We start from the raw sequence: 21,113 nt of genomic DNA, 5'->3' as shown, positions 1-21,113 counted from the left end.
CAAGTGTGTCCTGTGGCACTCTTCTTGTAGTAGCTGTGTGACGGCTGTCTCTTTTGTTTGCGGGGTGTGACCAGTGATGTTCGTGAGTGAATCGAGAAGGTTTATGATGTGTGCTGCTCATTAGACAAGGTTTTATGCTGCACTTAGCATTAAAATGCAGAAAATGAATAGTGTGCTGCATGCAAAGGCAAAAGGAGCACATTTTTAATGGTGCGAAAGGCACGTGTCTTTAATAATCGACTGATGCGTTAAAGCAGGACGACTGTAAAATCGTAGATTTTGAATTTCGTGCACTTTCTTTTAGGGCCGGTTGAAAAAGCTATGTTAATGGCATTAACTCTACCTAGTTGCAAACATTTCACCTAGCAGTTTTTTTGAGGTGATCTACAAATTTACTATAGGTACTTTATCCCAAAGCCAGCATTTAAAAATTAGCTAGTTAGCCTGAACTAATTAACTTTGCAGCACACAAAAAAAATACTGTGGACTAGGGCACACAACTTTCAACAGCACTGAACTGGTTTCATTAATCTAGGATACTTGGTCTTTTTAATAACTGGGTTACATTGTGCTGGCACATCCAGAAATCACAGTTTGTTCAAATTCAGTTGCAAGCATTACCTATAAACATCTGAGCAACTTTTTCTGTGACAGATGAGTTTTAAAGTCCACTCACTCACGCACTTATCAATGAAGAAGGTGTGGTAGTAATCACCTTATAAAGCAGATAGATACTGGGTGTGAAAAACAGCATTGACAGTGTTTGTGTGAGGATTAAGCTAAACTATACTGGTGGATCATGTTCAACACTGAGGTGAACAATTGAAATCAGTTATTTTATGCTAACAATGCAAATTGATGAATACGATGTGTCTTCTCAAGGTTCACAAAACTCTCAAATACAATCATGGATTTAATTGACCACTTTCTTGGAGTTGTTTCTGTGCATGCTTGATCTGGTCTATTTTTTTGTGGGCATTGGAGCTGACATGAAAATTAAAAAAAAAAAAAAGTTGGAGGCAAGCAGTGCTTCAGAACAACTTCCCATATGTTTATCCTCCTGAGACCTGTGTATGGCAATTTGTCCAATATATTGGACATTAGCTTTTAAGCCAGTACTCCCGCGCCGAAAGATTCATCTTCATAAAACCCGCTTGTCCAATACATTGGACAACTGGTGGCGCCATCTGTGCACCTTTTTTGAAACTAAACTGCTCACTTTCCCGCCAAAACACTTTGAAAACGGCGGCGTTCAGCGGCGCGGCGTTCTATGGCACCTGCCGGTGAAGTAAGTGTTGTTTCTACGATTTTTACCTACTTTTAACGCGTAAATTTTGTTGGATATCAACAAAAATAGAACAGAAAACATGTAGATATCATAATTGTAACTCTACATGACCTAACTTTTCTGTGTTTTCAATTTGATTTCACGTCTCCAGTACGTTGGACGCTGGGACTCAGCCCGGTTATTTTGACCGCGCTTTTGAGATGGCTTTCGCAATAACTGTAAACGAATACTGCTTGTACCGTATTGTGCGTTTTTATCGTAAAGACTTTCAAAAATTTTCCCGCCTCAACCGCTCGATCGTTTGTGGTGAAACTGCACACAGAGCTTGCGCAATACGGTAACTTTTGTATCGTAGCAAGTTTTACAGCGGTACTTACTTAGTTGAGCCGTGCCTGATGCGAAATCGTAGTTGTCTGCGTAGAGATCGTCGAACCCAAACCCGCAGACGCCGTTTTTTCGCTGAAAGGCGGCAGTGGCGCCATCTGCTTTCAGCAGTGAAAAGCGTCACGACAAGGTGCCACGGCAATTTTGCAAATAATATCATCTGAAAGGTAAAGCCTCGTTAAATAAGTTGTTCTGATATTTTTTTTTCGCTCAGTTAGCCGAAAAAACGGCATGTTCAAAGGGCACGCTTACAGCTCACCTCGGCTACCATAGTTGGTGCGCACTGCGCTGGGATTTCTTGATAATGTAAAAGCTCACTTAAAAACTGCTTTAAAATATAATTAAATAAATCGTCACTTATGGTTTTAAACCTTAAAAGCATTGTATATAGCAATATCTTTAGTTTTTCAGTACGTGACGTATCGCTCTCTCCCTGCACTGCGGTATGTGGGGTACTGCCGCTGGCGCCGGCCAGCGACGGCCGCGGAAAACTTGCGCGAAAGCGCGCAAAGGGCGTGGCTTACGGTGCGTCGTCTGCTACTGCGCTTGCGGTGCGTTGTCTGCTGCTGAAAACGCTATGGAGGTGATTTACGCCCATCAAGCCTCAGCGGAGCTGCATCGCACGATGCCGTTTTACGAATATGTGCTCGAGCAATGCGCTGGCGCTGCTTGGGCCCGTGCTCGTAACTTAATTCTTCTAGGCCGTGGCACGTTGCCACGGTCGGTCTCGAAGGGAGCGCGAGTCCCCCTCGAGACCGGCCGTTCACTCGCATGACCTATTGGGCAGTGAATCTATGAAGCATTCAGAACATCCACGCGGACACAGCGCAAAAACAGAAATTGACAGAATGTTGGACCCCTACCGGTTTGAGGATAATGCTTCCTCGGAGAAGCTGCCAGACCTCGGAGAAGCTGCCAGACCTCGGAGAAGCTGCCAGACCTCGGGAAGCTTGGATTTCGAAGACGAACCTTGCACATCCGTCTTAAATCCACCGCGCAAAAAACACGCAAAACAGTCGCAAGCATTGCGAACCTGCATGGCGTCTCCAAACGGCTCAAGAAGAAAGCAGCAAAGTACTTACAGGGATGATGAAAAGAAATGCCAACAGTATGAATGGTGTGTGCTCGCATTTCTTTTCATGATGCTTTTTACTTCGATGGCAGCAAAAGTCGATATAGAGTCGTCCAGGGACTCTGCCTTTTTCTTACCACCCAGGTAAAATAGCGGTGAAAAGAAAATCTAACAGCAGAGTGAATAGGGGCCGCGTTGTTCAAATTTCTTTTCATCGCGATTGTACAATGTTCAGGTAACGTTCTCCAACATCGGAAGTGTTGTGCGGCCGTAAAGATGCGGTTGTTAGAGGGCCCTGCTAATGCAGGAAAAATGTGTCTCACGTGCTACTAGGCTTACTTAATTCGTATAAAAAGGTGTTAACATAACGGGAAATGGTGAGACAGGCAGTTGCATCAACGCGTGCGGCTAAAGGAGCATGAAAAGTCTAGAAAAAGATCGTCGTACGTCATTAACCTTGCGCTGCACTGCCAAGGAGGCAAAAAAAAAATAAACAAATTTGAAACTTCCACGATTCCATGAAAAACTTCATAGCGCAGCATATATAGGCATGACATCAGAACACATCAGATTTTACTTTACAGCATCCGCAAAATTTCCGTTCATTTTTCGACCAAATGGCTTTAGTGAATAACACATCGCGGGCTAGTTGGTTCATCACAAGGCAGAACAACAGCGCAAGCTACACAGGGACAAGTAGACGAGACACACGACACAGCGCTGCGTATGTCTCGTCTACTTTCTTGTCCCTGTGTAGCTTGCACTGTTCTGCTTTACTGCTGCTTGAAAAGCTTTTTTCTCTCAGGCACTTTCAGAACGCAAAAAAGATGAATATGGAAGCTCCGAAATGCCGATTGGTGGTACTTGCGGCCTGGTCCGCGAATCCGACTGCGCATACCAGCATGGCGGTTTTTGCCAGCTTAAGACACTGGACAGCGCCGCATTCGCAAGACGCCGGCGCCCTTAAAAAATTGGTGGAAATGGCACATCTCGGTGGACACCCAAACCGCACTGTAAAGGAAGGGAGGAAGGTGGAAATGAAAGAGAAAGAGGAGCCATAGTTGAGGTCTCCGGAATAATTTCGACCACCTGGGGATCTAAAGTGCACTGACATCGCACAGCACACGGGTGCCTTTGCGTTTCGCCTCAATCGAAATGCGGCCGCCGTCGAAGGTTAAGGCTTCACACATACCTCGGCTTTTTCAGCTTTGCTGACAAAGCTGAAAAAGCTTTCTTCCCTCGCGCTAAAAAGAAGGGTGCCATAATTCCGGATGACATGTGAACAATCTTATGCAGCATGGTGATGCATTGTCAAAAGCCGATAGGAGTGTGGCCACGAACTGTAGGGAGCTGTGGACACTTGAATCGCGCAGCATGCGACTAGACGATGCAAAATGATTAACAATTAACGAATGCACATACAACGAAGCACGAAGCTGCTAAGCTATGAACTGAACAAGCCTTCAGTTTTCTATGCTTGACTTCGCCACTTCCGGCAGCCCAGCACGTGTTCGAACCACTTTATTCGGCCAGGACACGGTACGGACGATCCTGAGCAGTGCTCCGGAGTCCAACAGTCGCGCGACATGTCACATGATGCGACACTTAGGCTGCTTACTGCCGCCCCTGGTGGTGTCAAAGGAGGAACCCGTGCGAAGGAAGCCCCTTGACTGGCTGACCATGGACACTGGCGAGGCGGCCTTGTCCCGCTTGTCGGGCATGTCAGTGTAGATGCGAAAGTAGAGAACCACGCGTGTCCGTCGCTGCTGCTCCTGGTCGACCCCTGCTGCGTCGGGAGCGACCTCGGATTTGCTGGGAGCCGACGCATTGATCTTGCTCAGACCTCGGCGCGATGACGGGTGGTAGTCCACAGTCAGGGACTCGGCGCATAGGATGTTGCCGCCTGCGAACGCCGAAACATGTGTGCTGTCTGAGACTGCAGCAGCCTACTCCGGACCCTCCGGACGCGCACCGTGGTTGCTCTGGTTGCTCACTGGCTGTAGCGTTTGACCGCTGAAGCACAAGATAAAGGGGGTTCATTCCCGTCTTCGGTGGCAGCATTTCGGCGAAATCGTAGCAGAATCGTATGCCACTCAACGGCGGCCGGGCTTTCGTGGGCCTTCCATTGTGTCGCTACAACCACACATACTCAACTACCCAACAGCCATCCTTGATGACAGCTATCTGATGCCTACCTTTATAATGCTCATGCATATTGACCCGTACACGAGTCACTGAGTCACTGCGCTACCATGCAGTACATATACTAAAATTAAAACGATACAGAGGAAATTAGCATGGTCCCTACCATCACGTGCCATACTTCTAGGAAAGCCCGGCTGCCCCTTCTGCTGTGCTCCGGCCAACACTGTTGCCGCCCACATCCCCCACGTATTGCGTATCTGTCATACCATATGACGAGCTGCCACATCAACACTTTTACACTCTACTCGGCCAAGTTATCTGGGACACGGAACGCGGAGTGGATTCCAAGAGGACGAAAGCACAGCTGGAGACGCTACAAAGTCAGGTGAGAGCAAGATATTTGCGGGATATAGAATGACACAGATCGATGACCCCGAAATCAAGTTCGACTGCACCCCCCCCCCCCCCCCCTTCCTGTTCTCTTGGCAGGTCTCAACCAGCTGCCAGGAAGCCGGTCAAGCAGTTCAGCATCCTGCTGGGAATGCGATTTAAGAAAGGGGAGTTTGTGCTGCAGGGAACGCCTAACGCACTGCGGGTGATGACAACTCACGAAGTGCGACGCTCCAGAGGCTCATTTTGGCCTTGAGAGCGTGGATGGCCTCGGCGACGGGCAGCTGTCGGCCATCGCTGCGGTCCATCGTTGGCAGGAACACCCGGTGCGACAAGCAGCGAGGGAAGCGGAGGCTGCGGAAATCTCCTGCGCTCTCGGGGAATGTGCTGTACACGATGCGCAGCACCTTCAGGTAGCGCACCAGCGAACGAACTTTGCGAGACAGCGCCGTGCCCGGGGGAACGTCTGCGTACGTCAGACGTAGTGCACGCACGCTGAGACAAGCCACTAGGATATGCGAAGGTCACCTTTATGCCATTGAGAGCCAAGAGCCCGTGAAAGGAGTTCGGGTTGCAGGAACCGCGACACTCGACTCGTGTGCTTATTAATGCGATATCATTAAAGCCCCGTGGGTCCAAACTGCGTCGTCGGTCATAATATTAGCCCGTTGGCTATAGGAAAGTGACGTCATCAGACCGGACCATTCTCGTTAGCTGAAGAAAGTGACGTCACCAAACCAGAGAATTCCGATTGGCTAGAGTGAATTGACGTCACTTCCGGCACATGCATCAACAGCTGCCGATGCTATCGTATTGCCAAGACATAATAAATAGAAAATAAGGTGGCCCTGTGAATATTTGTTAACAATATGTGCGCGTGGTTCGCCTTGAAATAAATGCGGTAGCTGTTGGAAGGCAAACAAAGCCACACGTTACATCGTATGTCTAGTGGACACCTTCGGGACCATTCAAACGGCCGTAGTTGGATGATCCTTCGCACACGCACTCGCTAGAGGCTCGGGCAAGACGAAATCTGACCTAGTTGCTCTTTGGCGTTGATGAATAAAAACAGAGATTAAAAGTAAACACAGGGAATATAGCGTACAGTCTTTGTCAAAAGTTTAGAGCCCAGGGGGTTTGCTTCTAAACCTTGTAGTGGGACTCCTGAAGCATCCCTCCAGCCCTACCCATTGGAGGAGGCAGGACCAGAAATAATTTTACCTTCAGGAAATTTGGAGCGCTGGAGATGCATTACGAACCACACAGTGTGGCTCAGAAACAAACCCCCTGGGCTCCAAACTTTTGACAAAGGCTGTACCTGAAATTACTGCCTTTATAGCGTCGTCCCCAATGACAAGAATGAAATTTGAACATAAGGCTCCCGTCTTGCGAGGAGGGGACATGCGGCATATTTATTCATCGCATTTCTCTCCATGTAATGCACAATGCTTTATATTTGGCGGGAAAAGGGGAACAAGCTTAACCCTCGCGCTGGTGGATTCTCAACCGCCTCATCTACATTCTAAACATGATAGAGTTAAAAGGAAGTAAGCTGACATAGAGCAGTACATGGAGTAAGCACACTCCATTTCATAAAAGAGAGTGCACTAGAGGACAGCTCACTGCCATTTTAATCCTATTTTGGCATATTTGTGTTTAGAGTGTACAGCTAAAGCGAAGGCACCCACCGAGCTTGGCCTTGACGAAGAGCGTCTGCAGGTTGTACAGTTTCAGCGGGCTTTCGCTCTGGAGCCACTGCGAGGCACGCCTGAGCACACCGGTGAAGTCTTCGAAGGCGTAGTCGTCCAGAGGCTTTGGCACCACGTCGCGGATCTCTGTTATAGACCGAAAAGGGTGGCACATGTGTGTCTTCTGGCGTCGAGTCATACTCAAAGGCTTTCAGTGGAAGTGCAACAAAACCCCACAGTGTACTGTTTGCTCACTTCCGCTCTTTTTTTGCACTGCTCCGGTGAGCCAAGAAAACAGATGATGGTGCCCCTGTAAACGCATCATCAAAATAAACACCTAATGGACGAAGAGCTCCGATATGTTTTCACGCCGACGAATTTCTGCTAGAGAGAAAGTTGCAGGGTACTACTGAAATCATCCTGGCAACCATAGGGTCTTTCAGATATCGCATGCTAGCTAGAGCCGCATTCTACCACCTCCTGTTGCTGTGGTTACCACGATACGACCGCATTCGTTATGTGAGCGATGGGTACGCCGTTAGTTCGCCACATGCAATACCTGCGATATTAAGTGCTCAGCTTAGAATATTTTCAAAGAACGCGCACCAACCTGTACCTAGTGCACACAATCGAATTGCAGTTGCTTTTGGCACTGTATTTTGCCGAAAATCTGTCACCATGGCTTATCGTGCGAAGAAGGCTTCAGACAAGGTTATAATCAGAAAGAACTCTAGAATGTAATGGCAAATACCCTCAGAGGAGGACCTCCAAGAGTATCGACCTATTTGACATCAGGCAACCACTGTCTGCCAGCCAGTGCCGCTAGCATGCAGGTGCAAGACTGGTATCATATTACAATGGCTGGGCGCCATTTGTTGTGGGGCCTCCTACGAAGAACGTTTGCCGCCCCGTTCTTGAGTTCTATGTGACTGTCATTATTGTTATCCTAACTACGTCCACTGCATGCAGTATAAAGGCCTCTTCCGTATTCCGCCAATTAATCCGGTCCTGTACCAGCTGCGGCCATCTTATCCCTGCAGACATCCTTATCTCATCCGCCTACACGACTTTCTGCCGCCCACTGTTGTGCTTGCTTCCTTTCGGAATCCATTCTGTCACCGCAAAGAACCATCGGTTACTTCGTCTTCCATTACGTATACGTGAGCAGCCTGCCCATCGTGTCAGGCGGCAACTCAATTGTGAGGGGCTGCATGCTCGGGAAGAGCAACCTGAATCGCAACCCAACCCAAGTCGCCACCGATAGCAGCACCTGTCATAGAAGAAGGCAGCACCTGCCATAGATAGCACCTGCCAGGAGTAAGCTGGAAGTCAGCTTACTCCCTTTTTACTCCTTTCTGTTTAGAGTCTACTTTCGGCACCTGGTGAAACAGGGGCTAATGGCGTGTTCATATTCGCTGCCCATCTATACTTTTTTTCTGAGGAACTAGCAGAATAATGTCTCCAGATGTCAACGGATTTTAAACGACCACGTGCCACTCACGTATCCGCTCGCGCGTGGGCAGTCCCCGGTAGAAGAAGATGCGAAGGCTGAACAGCTGGAAGTAGCCGAAGCCGTCGCCCTGAGCCACGTCGCGGCGCATGTTCTGCGGCTGGTCCACGTCCCGCGACTCGACGGCCACTATCTTGCCCGGCACGGGGGGCCTGGCGGCCGTCGCCTGCTCGGCGTTGAAGCGCTCCAGCAGGTCCGGCACCGTCTCGTAGCGGATGTGGCCCGGCGGCTGCTCTACCAGCTGCGGATCCAGGTCGCGGAAGCCCAGCTCGAAGCCGCCGTTGATGTGCGCCTCGGACGGGAACAGCCACACTCTGTATATATACAAGGATGCGCGGTGAATTGCATGGGCATCTTCTCAGCAGAGAGGCACAGATATACCCACGACCAGACCACCGTTACGAGGCACAATTCGAGTTTATTTTGGCGAAAAATCACTCCAAGGTTTTACAACTGTGGCGCCTATACGATTTTGGGATGCCGTATATACATCCACTTTTACGGGTCTTCCGTGTTTTCTACTGGCTGCCAGTAGGAAATTTTAAGCATTGTGCAATTTACTGTGAACTCCAGTACACTGAAATGACCCAGCCAAGTACTATGCACTGAAGTTATAGAAAAAGAAGGAAGAATGAAAGTCTGATAAGGACGAAACGCGCACGAAATCGGCTGTATGACAGAGCTGGCCTGTTCACAAGTATTCGTCGGAAAGGTTGAAAGCGAGGAGGGCGATGGGCGGAGGTGAGGCACTGGTGTTCAAGTACCGTAATTTCTGTTGTACAGTCCGCAGGCTATATATGTTTAAAAGCTTAAATTTTTAGTTTTGCTGACTACCCATACGTGCGGACTCTGCAGTAATTTTCTCTGAACATGACATGAAATTTCCAACCCCTATTTTATCACGACGCTTCAATTGTGAAACGTGCACAAAGATTTTTGTGCACTGGTTGCACACCTGGCTCCTGCAGGCTACATATCGGGTGCCGACAGTCTAGTAACTTTTTTTTTTCATCCAAGACAGACGTGCTGAATGCATCGGGTGCGGACTGTATACAGTAAATTACAGTGCCTATTTTCAGTGTCAGTGCTCAGGGCTTCAGCCCGGACAAACTACTTAACCCCTCCACCCGCCGCGCCAAATGGTCATGCTGCTCATCATCATTAACAGCTTCCACGCCACGTCGAAGGTCTCTCGCGTTTTAGCACAAGCTTCGGTCATCCTTGAAATCTACAATCACGTTTCTTATCGAGGACTTTAAAGGGTCCCTGAAAAGGGTGTTGGAGGTTGGCTCTAAAATGTTTTTATTATGTAGAGTACAGGACACCGAGCGTTCGTGCCGCGGACAAAACCTCAAAAGCGAACCGATAATTTATAATACAATTTTAAGAACTCCCGCTTCCGCGCCTCGGGGCGACCAGCGGTGCCGAGCTTTCACCCCAATCCGCGCGCATTTACGTCAGCAGCGGAATGCCATCTTTGGTTGGCCGCGCCAGCGCAGTCGACACCAAACCAGTTTAGGAGGCGTTGGCTCCGCCCCCTGGGAAATTTTCACGTGCGTCGGCGGTCGGCGGAGGGGTCGAGTCGCCGAGTGCGTGAAGTCGACGGACCGACATTTCAGGGTGCAAAAAGTGACGAGACGAGAGGGAAAGGCGCGAAGACGCGGAAATCCAAATTTTGAGTACAAATAATTCAGCTTCCACAAAACGCACCAAAAAAATTTTTGCTGGAGCATATTTGTGACGCTGCATCCTTTAGCATCCTAGGCATATCACATCTTTGTTGAGACCCCCTTTCACAGCCCCTTTAAGAGGTTATCCGCGCTACAAAATCTGTAAAATAGCTGGTATGAGTGTCCCTGTGGCCAAGTGCTACACTTGAAGGTAGAAGCCGGGTGACAGGCAAAGTATTTCATGAGCGAATAATAAAAGAACGCACCAAATCATAGAATGGCGATGCTATTCTTGAAACAGTGAAAGCACTGTTCTTAGCCTGACTGGCACAGAAATTAGTTTTATACAACATTGCGTCTTCAGAGCACGCATTCGACTAAGAAATGTAAACATTTAACGAAGACAGTGCTCTATACTGGCCATGCACCTTATACTTCTGCCTCTTCTGTACGCACGTTTGCCGCGAGATCATTCTTGGTCTAAGAGAAGCCTGCCTGTTGCGTGCGCGGTGATGAGTAGAAGGCGGCATCACAGCGGTCCCCTTTCTCGAGGAAGACGACACTGATGTGCGGAATACTGCTACTATAGTATGATACAACCTAAAAAAACAGCAGTTGCTAACACTGGGCCGCAGTCCACGGCGTCTTGTATTACTCCGCTGGTCAATCGCAACAGTAAAGGAAATTAGTTTTAATATTTGACTATATATCAAACAATCCGCACATTAAAATTCTAGAGCTGATATTTTTTCTTGTGACAGGCTGCTTGATTAGGTAACAAGAAATGTTCAAGCAGCGTACCACTTTTTCGTCGTGGAAGAATTCTGTGCGCGGAGGCTCAATGTGGGCAGAGCAAAAATATATAATACACTTAAGGCATATCCACCCTTGCACAGCCGCCGTCACGCAAAACGTTGAAGCCCCTCAAATAGTGACTCTACTCTCAAACTTTTCAGTTCAATGGTAAAACATTTTCAGTTTCCCGTGTGCTTGGATGGCTAGTCGTCATTAAGGAACTATAGAGATCTTCAAGGATCGATGTCTTTTATCGTCAATAAAGAATGGTGTAGAGCGTGTGCAACCAGTGTTGGGGGCCAGTGCTATGTGGCGAGCCCACCTGAGTCCGTCGCCGTAGTAGTGCTTCAACGCCGAAGACCTGGAGCGGTCATCTTCCGAGGTGGAGGCAGGGAGCGCCGCTGCTTCCCCGGATGAGGAGGAAGCGGAGTCCCTGTCGCGAAACTTGAACTGCACCGTTTCCATGGAGACCACCCGGTAGCCGCAGGTCTTCCGGTACCAGTCGCTGGCGCGCTCCATAACGTCCCTGCAGCACCGGTACAGGCAGTCACGTGTTTGTGCGTATGCCGAGCTTTGACGCTCCAGCGTGAGGCGAAGCAGCCAGACTCGCTAGCAGTCGAAGACTTAATGGCCAGGACAGCGTTCTGAACAGAGCTGTTTGATCATGTCGGGCTTTGCCATAAAGCCCAGGTATCAAAAAACGTCGCTGCTAATGATCCAAAGTTGGGAGGTTAGCCCCGAAGTCTATCGCAATAAGGGGCTTCGTGGACGTTCTCACGCAACATGAAATCGTGTTCGTGCAGATTAAGCCCTGAAGAAAAAAAACACGCTAAAAAACATGGTTCGTAAGGTTGTTATATTGTAATCAAGCAACAAAATACGACATCAGATAACGTGGTCTGTTTCGCGATCTCACTTCAGCGCAGAGCACGAAGGCTTTACTACAGCGAAGCCCACTTGTGGCATGAACGGCACCGTTGGCGCGACGCATCATGGTACGTCATCGGAAGTGAAGAGCTGTCCGAGCGCGCTCCGCAAAGGTGTTGGAGTCTCTTCATTTCATCGCAAATAGCAAAAACACATACTGCTGTGTTGGTAAAACGCATTAATAAAAAAGAGTAAGTGCAGAGGCATTTTAATGCGTTAGCAGTACAACGTTCAATATCGCAAAAACTGTCCGGCGTTGTCGTGTGGAGCCTCGGCTGGCAAGAGGCAAAGTGGAGAGTGAAAAATCTCCCTCTCCACTGGGAGAGGAAAAGTGGGAGAGAAAAGACAGAGGGCGAGAGGCAACGGGTGGCGGATGGGGTAGAGTTCTAGTTCACTATAGGTAGAGTGGAGCGGGGAGTGTGGCGTTTTACGCTGTGATTGTCGGTTTGGATCACGCCACCCGCCCGCACGGTCTGAACCAATCAGCAGTGGTAGCGGCTACTCTGTCCGGGGGGTACACTAGTGCTAACGCATGCTCTACCGCGTCAGTCGCATTGATCATACACTAATAAAAAAAATCGTATAGCTTGGTGCTGTATGAGTGTTTTCTGGATGCGAAGAAATCTTGTACGAGTAGTTCCGGGTGAACACTTATTCTCGGGAGCGAAGTGATGCGACATTGCAGTGACACCCAAGGAGAGTTATTACGCGAATAGACCTGAAACGGTGTTCTGGGCTTGTATGAAAGGTTCTGACCTGAGACGGGACAGTTCTCGGCGGATGCGATTCACGGTGTGCAGCCACAATGGACAAAAATTTGTTGGGGTATAGATTCGCAGAAAACTATTTTTTTCGCTGTCTCGATAACCAGTAAGCTAGTATGTGTACATCCAGACGATGCAGCCCTCAAGTCCGTTCGTGGTTCTATGCTTTTCATTGACCTAGCTGCTTTACCTGAATGCGCTGAAATATATATATATATTTTTTTCTACGCAAGGCCGTATCCTGTTAACTTTTGTCCATGACTGCACTCCTCCACGACGGCCAACTCGTGGGGGATTACCCTTACTGCTTCGGTCACAGCAGCATTCATGCTAAAAGTCCGTCACGGTGTTGCCACTGTCAAAATGCTATTTATTTCATGTACTCTACGTATTCACTGGGACAACAGTTTATTTGCATCCGTTGAATTCTCCCACCTGAATTGACAAGACGATGTGGTGCAAAAAAAAAGTTTAACCCCATCAGAAGCATGCGGTACATAAGACCAGGTTTAAAAGCAAAAAATATATTAAGGTATCTCCTCAAGGCCTGTAATTGTTTTGATCAGAATGTTTTTTTATTCATTACATCACTATCGTACACACATAAACCTGCAGTTTTTTTAATAAACCTGTTTTAATAAACTGCAAATTTTGAGTAATGAGAGTCCAGTGCGAGAGATAAAAGCTGATTTGATCTCTGTTCAATTCCACAGTACCGTCCTGTGATTGCATTTTTTTAGGACGTTTGAGGAATTGTCATCCTCGAGTTGTCCTGCAAAGTACAAACTGAGGACATTTAGCCATGATGCACTCAAAAGGTACTCAGAATGTCCTGTTCGGGATGAGGACGTTCTGACCATTTGAGGACGTCCTAAGGACATTTGGCTTTGTCTGAGGCCTCAAAATACACCGACAGTGCGAAATGGCGCACACGCGAAAGGACTACAGCGTAACGAAACGTTAGTGCCCTTCGTGCGAGGCTGAGAGGCACACCAACCTCTCCATCAAACGAAATATGCACACTCACTCAAACCCTTGAAACTCGAGCAGCCCAGTGGTCTTCGAGCGACGCATCAGCGGAAGGAACTCGTAGTAGAGAAGGCCAGGTACAAGGTCGTGGCTTTTCGCTTGTTCAGCCGAGTTCGACTTGTTGAGTTGCTGCAGCGAGGGCCGAGACCTGGCAGCACCCTTGGACGACTTCGTCATCGACAAGCTCTGCGCCATTTTGCGCTGAAGATGTTTTCTTCAAGCGCGTAGAACGAGACAACGCCTTGTAGTTATTGACGCCACTCGTTGGTACCAAAGCGACCTGTCCAGGTCGTGCGTGTTACCAACGCCACGGTCCGGAACAGGCCGAAAGTGCCCGCGTCATCGCCGGAAATGCCGTCCACTCGCTGACGTCCGGTGAAACGACTCTTGCGCCTGGTTTGAACTCGCGGACGGTGTTGCAGCCACCCACTGGTTGCTCGCGAGTGTGGTGCAGTTGTAGTAGCTTGGCTGTTGTCTTCTGTCCTCAACTCGTGACGGACCACTTAAGTTAGCTCGAGCTGTGCGCGGAGAAGTCCTTTTCGTAAATGGCCCGGCGGTGGGCCCCACGGAAGCCGCGCGAGGCTGCCGCGGCCAGAATCGCGCAGTCGCGCCCTCACCTCATTCTTCTGCTTCCTTCTCCTTGCCTCTTCCTTGAAATGTGCGCTTCCGCCGATGGCGGCGGAGCGGCGTAGATGACAGAAAAAAAACAGCGTGGGCACAGGACGGCGAACGTAAACGGTACAGGCTCTGGCTAACTGAATTTTATTCGAAGGTGCACACACGACATGTAGTCTTGAGGAAATCAGCTGATTCAACAAACTAAGGTTTCTTGGCGTGGCCCTCATCCTGCATGCTAGACACACTTGTTTTCTCATGGCATAAAGCGGGTGTGTAATGGATGGCAAAAAAAAGGATGGTTAAATAAATGAAAAAAGGGCTGGCCGTTGTGATGAAGTTGAGTATAGTGAGCGGTGATATGCGGTCATTGCGTTCAGTCAGTATAATATGACGAGGGATTGTTCGGCGAGGGGCCACTGACGACAGGTGCCGGATTTTCGTTGGCTTCAGTTCCGTAAACCCAAAACGGATGGTGGATGTCGGCCCCAGCATTCGGCCGGGACTTGCAGACTTCTTTTATTCTTGGTTCTTTGTTTATCACCGGTGGCTCACGGCCTTAGTACTTGGTTTTCTAGGCGAGAAACGACCCCGACCTAGGACGCACGGAGTCAGCAGAAACCACAAACGAACCTTAATTCGGAAGTTCAGAAAATTCGGACTGCCGTCGCCGTCCCGAGGCCAACGCCAATGCAGGTCTAGGGCGTTGGACGGTCGTTAATCCGGACAGAGCTAGATGGGCTCATACCGGCTAATTTGGAAAGGCTCCCGACCGGAACCCGTGTCGCGATATAAATGGCACAGCGAATTATCACCCAAATATCCCGCGTCGCGTATACTATCACGTGATAGGGATGCCCGCGCACCTCTTGATATTCGCGCAACTGCAAACGTGACGATTTTCAGAGCCCCGTCGCCGAAATCTAGTGCAGCCACATAGTTTCGGTTTCCCTTTTAATGCGATGACATTACAACCCTAATGTTGGAAAAAAACTGCGTGGCGTCCGGTGTTCTCTGAAGCCCCCTAGAACCACCTGCCATGGTTGGCAGGTGGAAAGTCCTCCTCTCCACTTGTAGGGGAGAGAAGGGACAGGCCGGAACGTGAGCGGAGAAATGCGCAACTTGAGGGTGGTTGCCATGGGAACAACCCGGCGGAAAGCTATTATATAAGGTGGAGGTTGATGAAAAAAGTGAGCTAATAAGAGGCAGAGATATATATATATATATATATATATATATATATATATATATATATATATATATATAGGGATCCGCTAGGTGGCGCCGCCCTGGTTAGCTGGCTGACTATCGTGCTCCGTTTTTCACCTGCCCCTGGCCTGGTCCAGGGCCTTGCCCGCCCCTGGATTTACACTCCATCGCGTCAGGAAGACATCCGCACCACGAGGACACCATTCGCATCACGGCCCGCTGTCGAGCTGGCGCTCCAAGCGCCTCCAAAAATCTGCTGCGGCGCGGCGCCTCACTAACCCTAACGCGCCGCGCCTGCACCTCTGGCATGCAGCGTCTCAACAAGCCCCTGAAGCCGAGACCCACCCATACCTCGCCGGTGTCAACTTCTTCCGACGCGGCCGCCGCGGGGCCTACTCCGACCACGCTTACAGCCATGACTCAACCGGCTGCGTTCAACACCGGCCACACCACCGCGCCCATTCCCGTCGCGTTCACCGACGCTGGGAGCTCCGAATCGACAGCCGCAACGCAGCCGGCAGCGTTCGTCACCGCCGCGGCGTCCACTGCTGGCCAACTCCACGCATTAAGGGAAGCCAAGAGCTTCGGGCCCACAGACGCATCGCAGTCGACTGCGTTCGTCGCCGCCGCCAGTGCCGCCGCACCTACTCGTACCACACTCCCCGCTGACAGCAAGTCCAGCACCTTGGTACCTGCGTCGCAGATTGCGGCTCAGGCTGACGACACAGCAGACATGGACCTTACGGCGTCCCCGGTCGACGGCCATCTCATTCCGGCCCCTGAGGTCGGCTGGACCACCATCGGTGCCTGCCGTAAGCCTGCCTCCGCCACCCGGCCCCGCACCGAGCTCATCACAGTTGGCATACAGCTTCCCCCTGGCACCCTCAACCCCAAGATACCGCTCTACGACGTCCTCGCCGCAGTCGTCTCCGCTGCACAACTGTCCTCCGAGAGCAGTGCGGAGATTACCCTTCAGGCCAAGCCAGCCCAAAGCCTCGTCTTTTTAAAAACTCATTCCCCTCTCACCGCCCACCTCCTGCTTTCTATCACGCATCTTCAGCTTCACGGTAAGGCTATCACCATTAAAACATATGCCCCTAATCCTCCCATCTCATGCCTCGGCGTCATCCATAACGTCGGTGGCCACTTCACCCCTGATGACCTCATGCATGATATCGAATCATTCAAAACCGATATTCTTGCTGCTCGTATGATGGGCACCACTCAGTCGGTGCTCATAACTTTCGCTGGAACCGTAATCCCCCACTTTGTGTATTTCAAACGCGTTGCCTTCCGGTGCCGTCCCCATAAGCCTAAGCCTCCCACCTGCACCCGTTGTCTCGCTCTTGGACACCGCGCCCACCAGTGTCCACAGCACAGCGTTCCGGCAAAGTGCCGTCGCTGTGCTGCTCCTCTACCCGCCGACCCTTCCGCTCATGTATGTGCCCAGCCCTGGTGCGTTCATTGCCAGGTAAACACCCACCCCTCCCTCGACCCCACTTGCCCCTTTCTCCTCGGTAAACAACGCGAGTGTGCCAAAGCTGCGTACCTACGACGCCTAGCTTTGCGCCGGGCCACGCAACCCACCCCCTCCTCCTCCTCTAATCATGAACCTCCGTCAGCTCCGGTCACGTCACCACCAGGCTCCTACGCCGCCAAAGTTAAAGGCTCCTCGGTTCCAGCGTCCCTTTCCAGCGTCTCTTCCACTGCACCACCCTCTCCATCCCTGACTGACGAGAGCCGCTCCTTCGACCTCCGGCTCGCTATGCTGGAACGCCAGCAGCGAGAGCAACAGCGCATTTCCCACGACCTACAACAACAGATCCACGCCTTGACCCAAACCCTCCAGACAACCACCTCCTCTCTTACCTCCCAGCTTACCAAGCTAAATGAGCACCTTGCCGCACTCACCACTCCCTCCTCCACCGCCCAGGTCGCCCCTTTGGCTGATCTTCTCGAAACCATCACACAGGCACACCACACTCGCTTGGTTCAGCTCGAGACATCGGTTCTACAGATTCTTACCACCCTCCAAGCACAATCCAAACAATTAGAATCCTTCACTTCTACGCTCCAATCCCTGCATGAGTCACTGCCCCCGGCCAAAAAGAAGGAACGCGTACCCTCACGAAGTTCTACCTCTACACTATCATAATGGCTTTTGGCGAGGACCTCGAGATTGTGCAGTGGAACTGCCGAAATCTGTGCCATAATAAGACCCCCCTCCACCAGTATCTACTCGCCCGCCCCTCCCTGCCCCATTTTCTCCTTCTCCAGGAGACCCGGACGGCCCGCACTGTCCCAGGCTACCGCGCCTACCATGCCGCTACGGCCACACCACTTGCGTCTATTTATGTACGTAGCGACGTGCTCGTGGAGCCACTTGATATCCCCTCCGTCCTTCTTAAATATTTAGTTGGTGTGGTCTATTACCACCCTTCTTCCCGCGTCTCACTCGCCCTTTTGTCTTTCTACAACCCCCCTGTTACCTCCTCTTTATTTTCCGCCCTGGGCAAGTTCCTTCACTCTCTTCCTTCTAACTACCATCTCCTCTTTGGTGGTGACTTTAATGCCCCTCACACACTCTGGGGCTACCCTCAAACCCTCAAACCCGGCCGCCTCCTCCACTGTCTGGCCCAGGAACGCCACCTCACCCTTCTCAATACTCCTGGCTCCCCTACTCGAGCGGGCACTGCCTCACAGCGTCCCACGACACCCGATCTCACTTTCTCTCGCGGTTCACTTTCATTTCACTGGCAAGTGACAGCCGAAACTCTTCTCAGTGACCACTATCTTGTCCACATTTCCACCTCTCTTTCCCACATCCCTCGATGTCATCCGGTCACTCATACTGACTGGCACGCCTTCCGCGCTAATCTCGCCTCTGACTCCTTTCAATCCTACGACGACTGGACGTCGCGCATCACTGCAGCGCTCACGTCCAGTAGCCGTCGTGTTCGCTCTTGTCACCCAGTCCCAGACCCAGATCCTCACCTACTCCGTTTATGGCGTCGCCGTAAACGTCTTCAACGCTCCTTCCGCTGCCAACCCCACAATGCCCAACTTTCTTCCCGGATCACTGCTCTGCGGGCCGAGATCGTCGCCCACTGCGCCTCACTCGAGCACTCTCGTTGGAGTGCTCTTTGTGACCGTCTTGACTCTGCATTGCACTCGCGATCCACATGGTCTCTCTTCAAATCCCTCCTTGGCACTAAGCCTGCCCTTGCTCCCACTCTAGCTAAAGCCCTCACTCAAGGAACTCCCTCCGATGTTTTTGATCAGCTCGCCTCTCTCTATCTCCCGCCCCCTCTGGCACCCTCCTACCCGGTGTACTGCGGTGGACCTAACCCCGATCTGGACCAATCCTTCACTCTCCGGGAGCTCGAATCGGCTCTGGCTGCTAATGCTACACGCTCGGCTCCCGGTGAGGATGCCATTACATACACCACACTTCGCAACCTTCCTGACTGCGCCAAAGAATTCCTCCTTAAAACCTACAATGATGCATGGGACAGCGGCTGCCTGCCCAGCTCCTGGACCTCCTCCCTCATTTCTATGATTCCAAAGCCGGGCAAGCCTCCCTCTCTCTCTAACCTCCGCCCAATCTCCCTGACATCATGTGTTGGTAAGACCCTTGAGCGAATGGCCCTGACTCGCCTCTCTAATTTTCTCGAGACGAGGGAGTTCTTCCCTCATTCTCTCATCGGCTTCCGACGCCACGTCTGTGCACAGGACATGTTTCTGGTTCTCCAGCACACGTTTCTGTCACCTAACCCCACTCAAATTCACGCACTTGTGACCGTCGATGTTCGCAAGGCCTTCGACGGTGTTTGCCACGACCACATCCTTTCCCAACTCGCCTCCCTAGACTGTGGCTCCCGCATGTACTGTTATATCCGCTCATTCCTCTCTAAACGTGTCGCTCGCTTTCGAGTCGACACCTATCTGTCCGACCCCCACAACCTCACCCGAGGCACTCCTCAAGGTGCTGTTCTCTCTCCTACCCTTTTCAATCTTGCTATGGCCCCTCTCGCCTCCCAGCTAGCTGAAATTCCCGACCTGCATCATATATTTTACGCCGATGACATCACTCTCTGGTGTTCGTCTGGCTCTCCCGGTCATGTACAGGACACCCTGCAACGTGGCCTAGATCTCATCGACTCCTTTCTCACCACTGCTGGCCTCTCTCCTGCTCCTGAAAAATCCGAGCTCTTTCTCCTCAACCATTCCTCATACCAGCGCTCACACAACCAATTCGTCTCTCTCCACCTTTCTGGCTCTCCCATTCCTGTCGTCACGCAGTGCAAAGTTCTTGGCTTTCCTTTGCATGCAGCCAAGAACGTGCAAGCCCTCCACCGTGCTGTCACCACCTGCCACTCCGTAACTCACCTCCTGCGGCGCGTGGTCACTCGGCGCTCAGGTCTCCACGAGGCTCACGCGTGCCGAGTTGCCCACGCGCTGGCCCTCAACAAGGTCTTGTACTTTGCACCCTACGTTTCCTTCAATCAGACTCAACTTAACGCTCTTGAGACTGCCCTTGTGGGCCTCTACAAGGCAGCTCTCAACCTCCCTATCACTACCTCTACTGCAAAGATCTTTGCAACAGGCCTCTTTCATCCTCTCCGTTCTCTGCTCTCTCTCCATCATGACTCGCAGATTGCCCGGCTTTCCCTTACCCGTCAGGGTCAGTGGTTACTGACTCAAGCGGGTATCTCGCCCATTCCCTGCGCCCCGTTTACCTCTCCTATTCCCACCCCGGCTCCCAATCTTCGGATCCTCCCCCTTCCGTCCAACATGTCCCCCGTTCTGCACGCCGGCCGTCGTCATGCGGCCGCACAGCACCATTCCCCTCTCTTTGATACCCAGGGTGTAGCTTACACGGATGCCTCCTTCGTGGCTCCTCGAGGTTCCTGCGGCTACGCCCTGTACCACCCCCACCTCCCCGCTCCTGAAACTCACACCAGCGGGCCGTTTCTACGCCCTCCGGATGCATTGTCCCTCGAGGTCCTCGCCATTGCGCATGCCCTCCAGTCATTTGCCCTCCTTCCCTCTCTTCAAGAGTACACAGTCTATTCAGACTCACAAGCCGCTATACACCACATACAGAAACGCACCCTAACCCCTTCTCTTCAACAGGAGGTCGAACGAGCGGTCTCCGCTTTGCAGCCTTCCATCGTTTTCCTCCGCTGGGTCCCTGGGCATTCAGGGATTGACGGCAATGAGCTGGCTCATCAGCTCGCCCGTGACACACTTTTCCGGGCACCGTTGATCCCCTGGCCCAAGCCCTCGGAGGACGGTGGGAGACTCACCCTTCGCCGCACCATAAAAGAGGTCTACCTCGAGCTCCGCCTCGACAAACGCCTTTACCCTCCCCCTCATCCATCACTCACAGTGCCAGAGGCTCGCCTTCTTCGGCACGTTCAAATGAATGCAATCATCACCCCGTCTCGCCTCTTTTTCTATCGCTATCGATCGGACCCTTCCTGTCCCAACTGCCCCTGTAACTATGCGGACCTTGCCCATTGCCTCTTCTATTGCCCGGCTGCTCAGCAGTCGGGTTCCTACCCCCCACCTTCTTTATCCATCACCACCTGGCTCGACTGGCTTGGCGCTGAAGGGGAGGAAGA

The 21,113-nt window shown here is 51.2% G+C and overlaps 1 protein-coding gene across 1 annotated transcript; it reads right to left on the bottom strand.

Annotated features, from left to right (window-relative positions):
* Positions 1–4,333: 4,333 nt before the first annotated feature.
* On the bottom strand, positions 4,334–14,141 carry LOC149335308 (uncharacterized). Its single transcript, XM_089552003.1, has 6 exons — positions 13,661–14,141; positions 11,265–11,468; positions 8,469–8,791; positions 6,968–7,114; positions 5,500–5,745; positions 4,334–4,647 (listed from the first exon to the last, which is right to left on the bottom strand). The coding sequence occupies exons 1-6, from the start codon at positions 13,855–13,857 to the stop codon at positions 4,334–4,336; spliced, it is 1,431 nt and encodes a 476-aa protein (XP_089408129.1). The 5' UTR covers positions 13,858–14,141.
* Between the last annotated feature and the right edge of the window lie 6,972 nt (positions 14,142–21,113).

This window comes from Amblyomma mixtum, chromosome 7, assembly GCF_055824585.1.
Source record: "Amblyomma mixtum isolate Tamu chromosome 7, ASM5582458v1, whole genome shotgun sequence".
Lineage (NCBI taxonomy): Eukaryota > Metazoa > Arthropoda > Arachnida > Ixodida > Ixodidae > Amblyomma > Amblyomma mixtum.
This window is presented reverse-complemented; position numbering and strand designations above follow the sequence as displayed.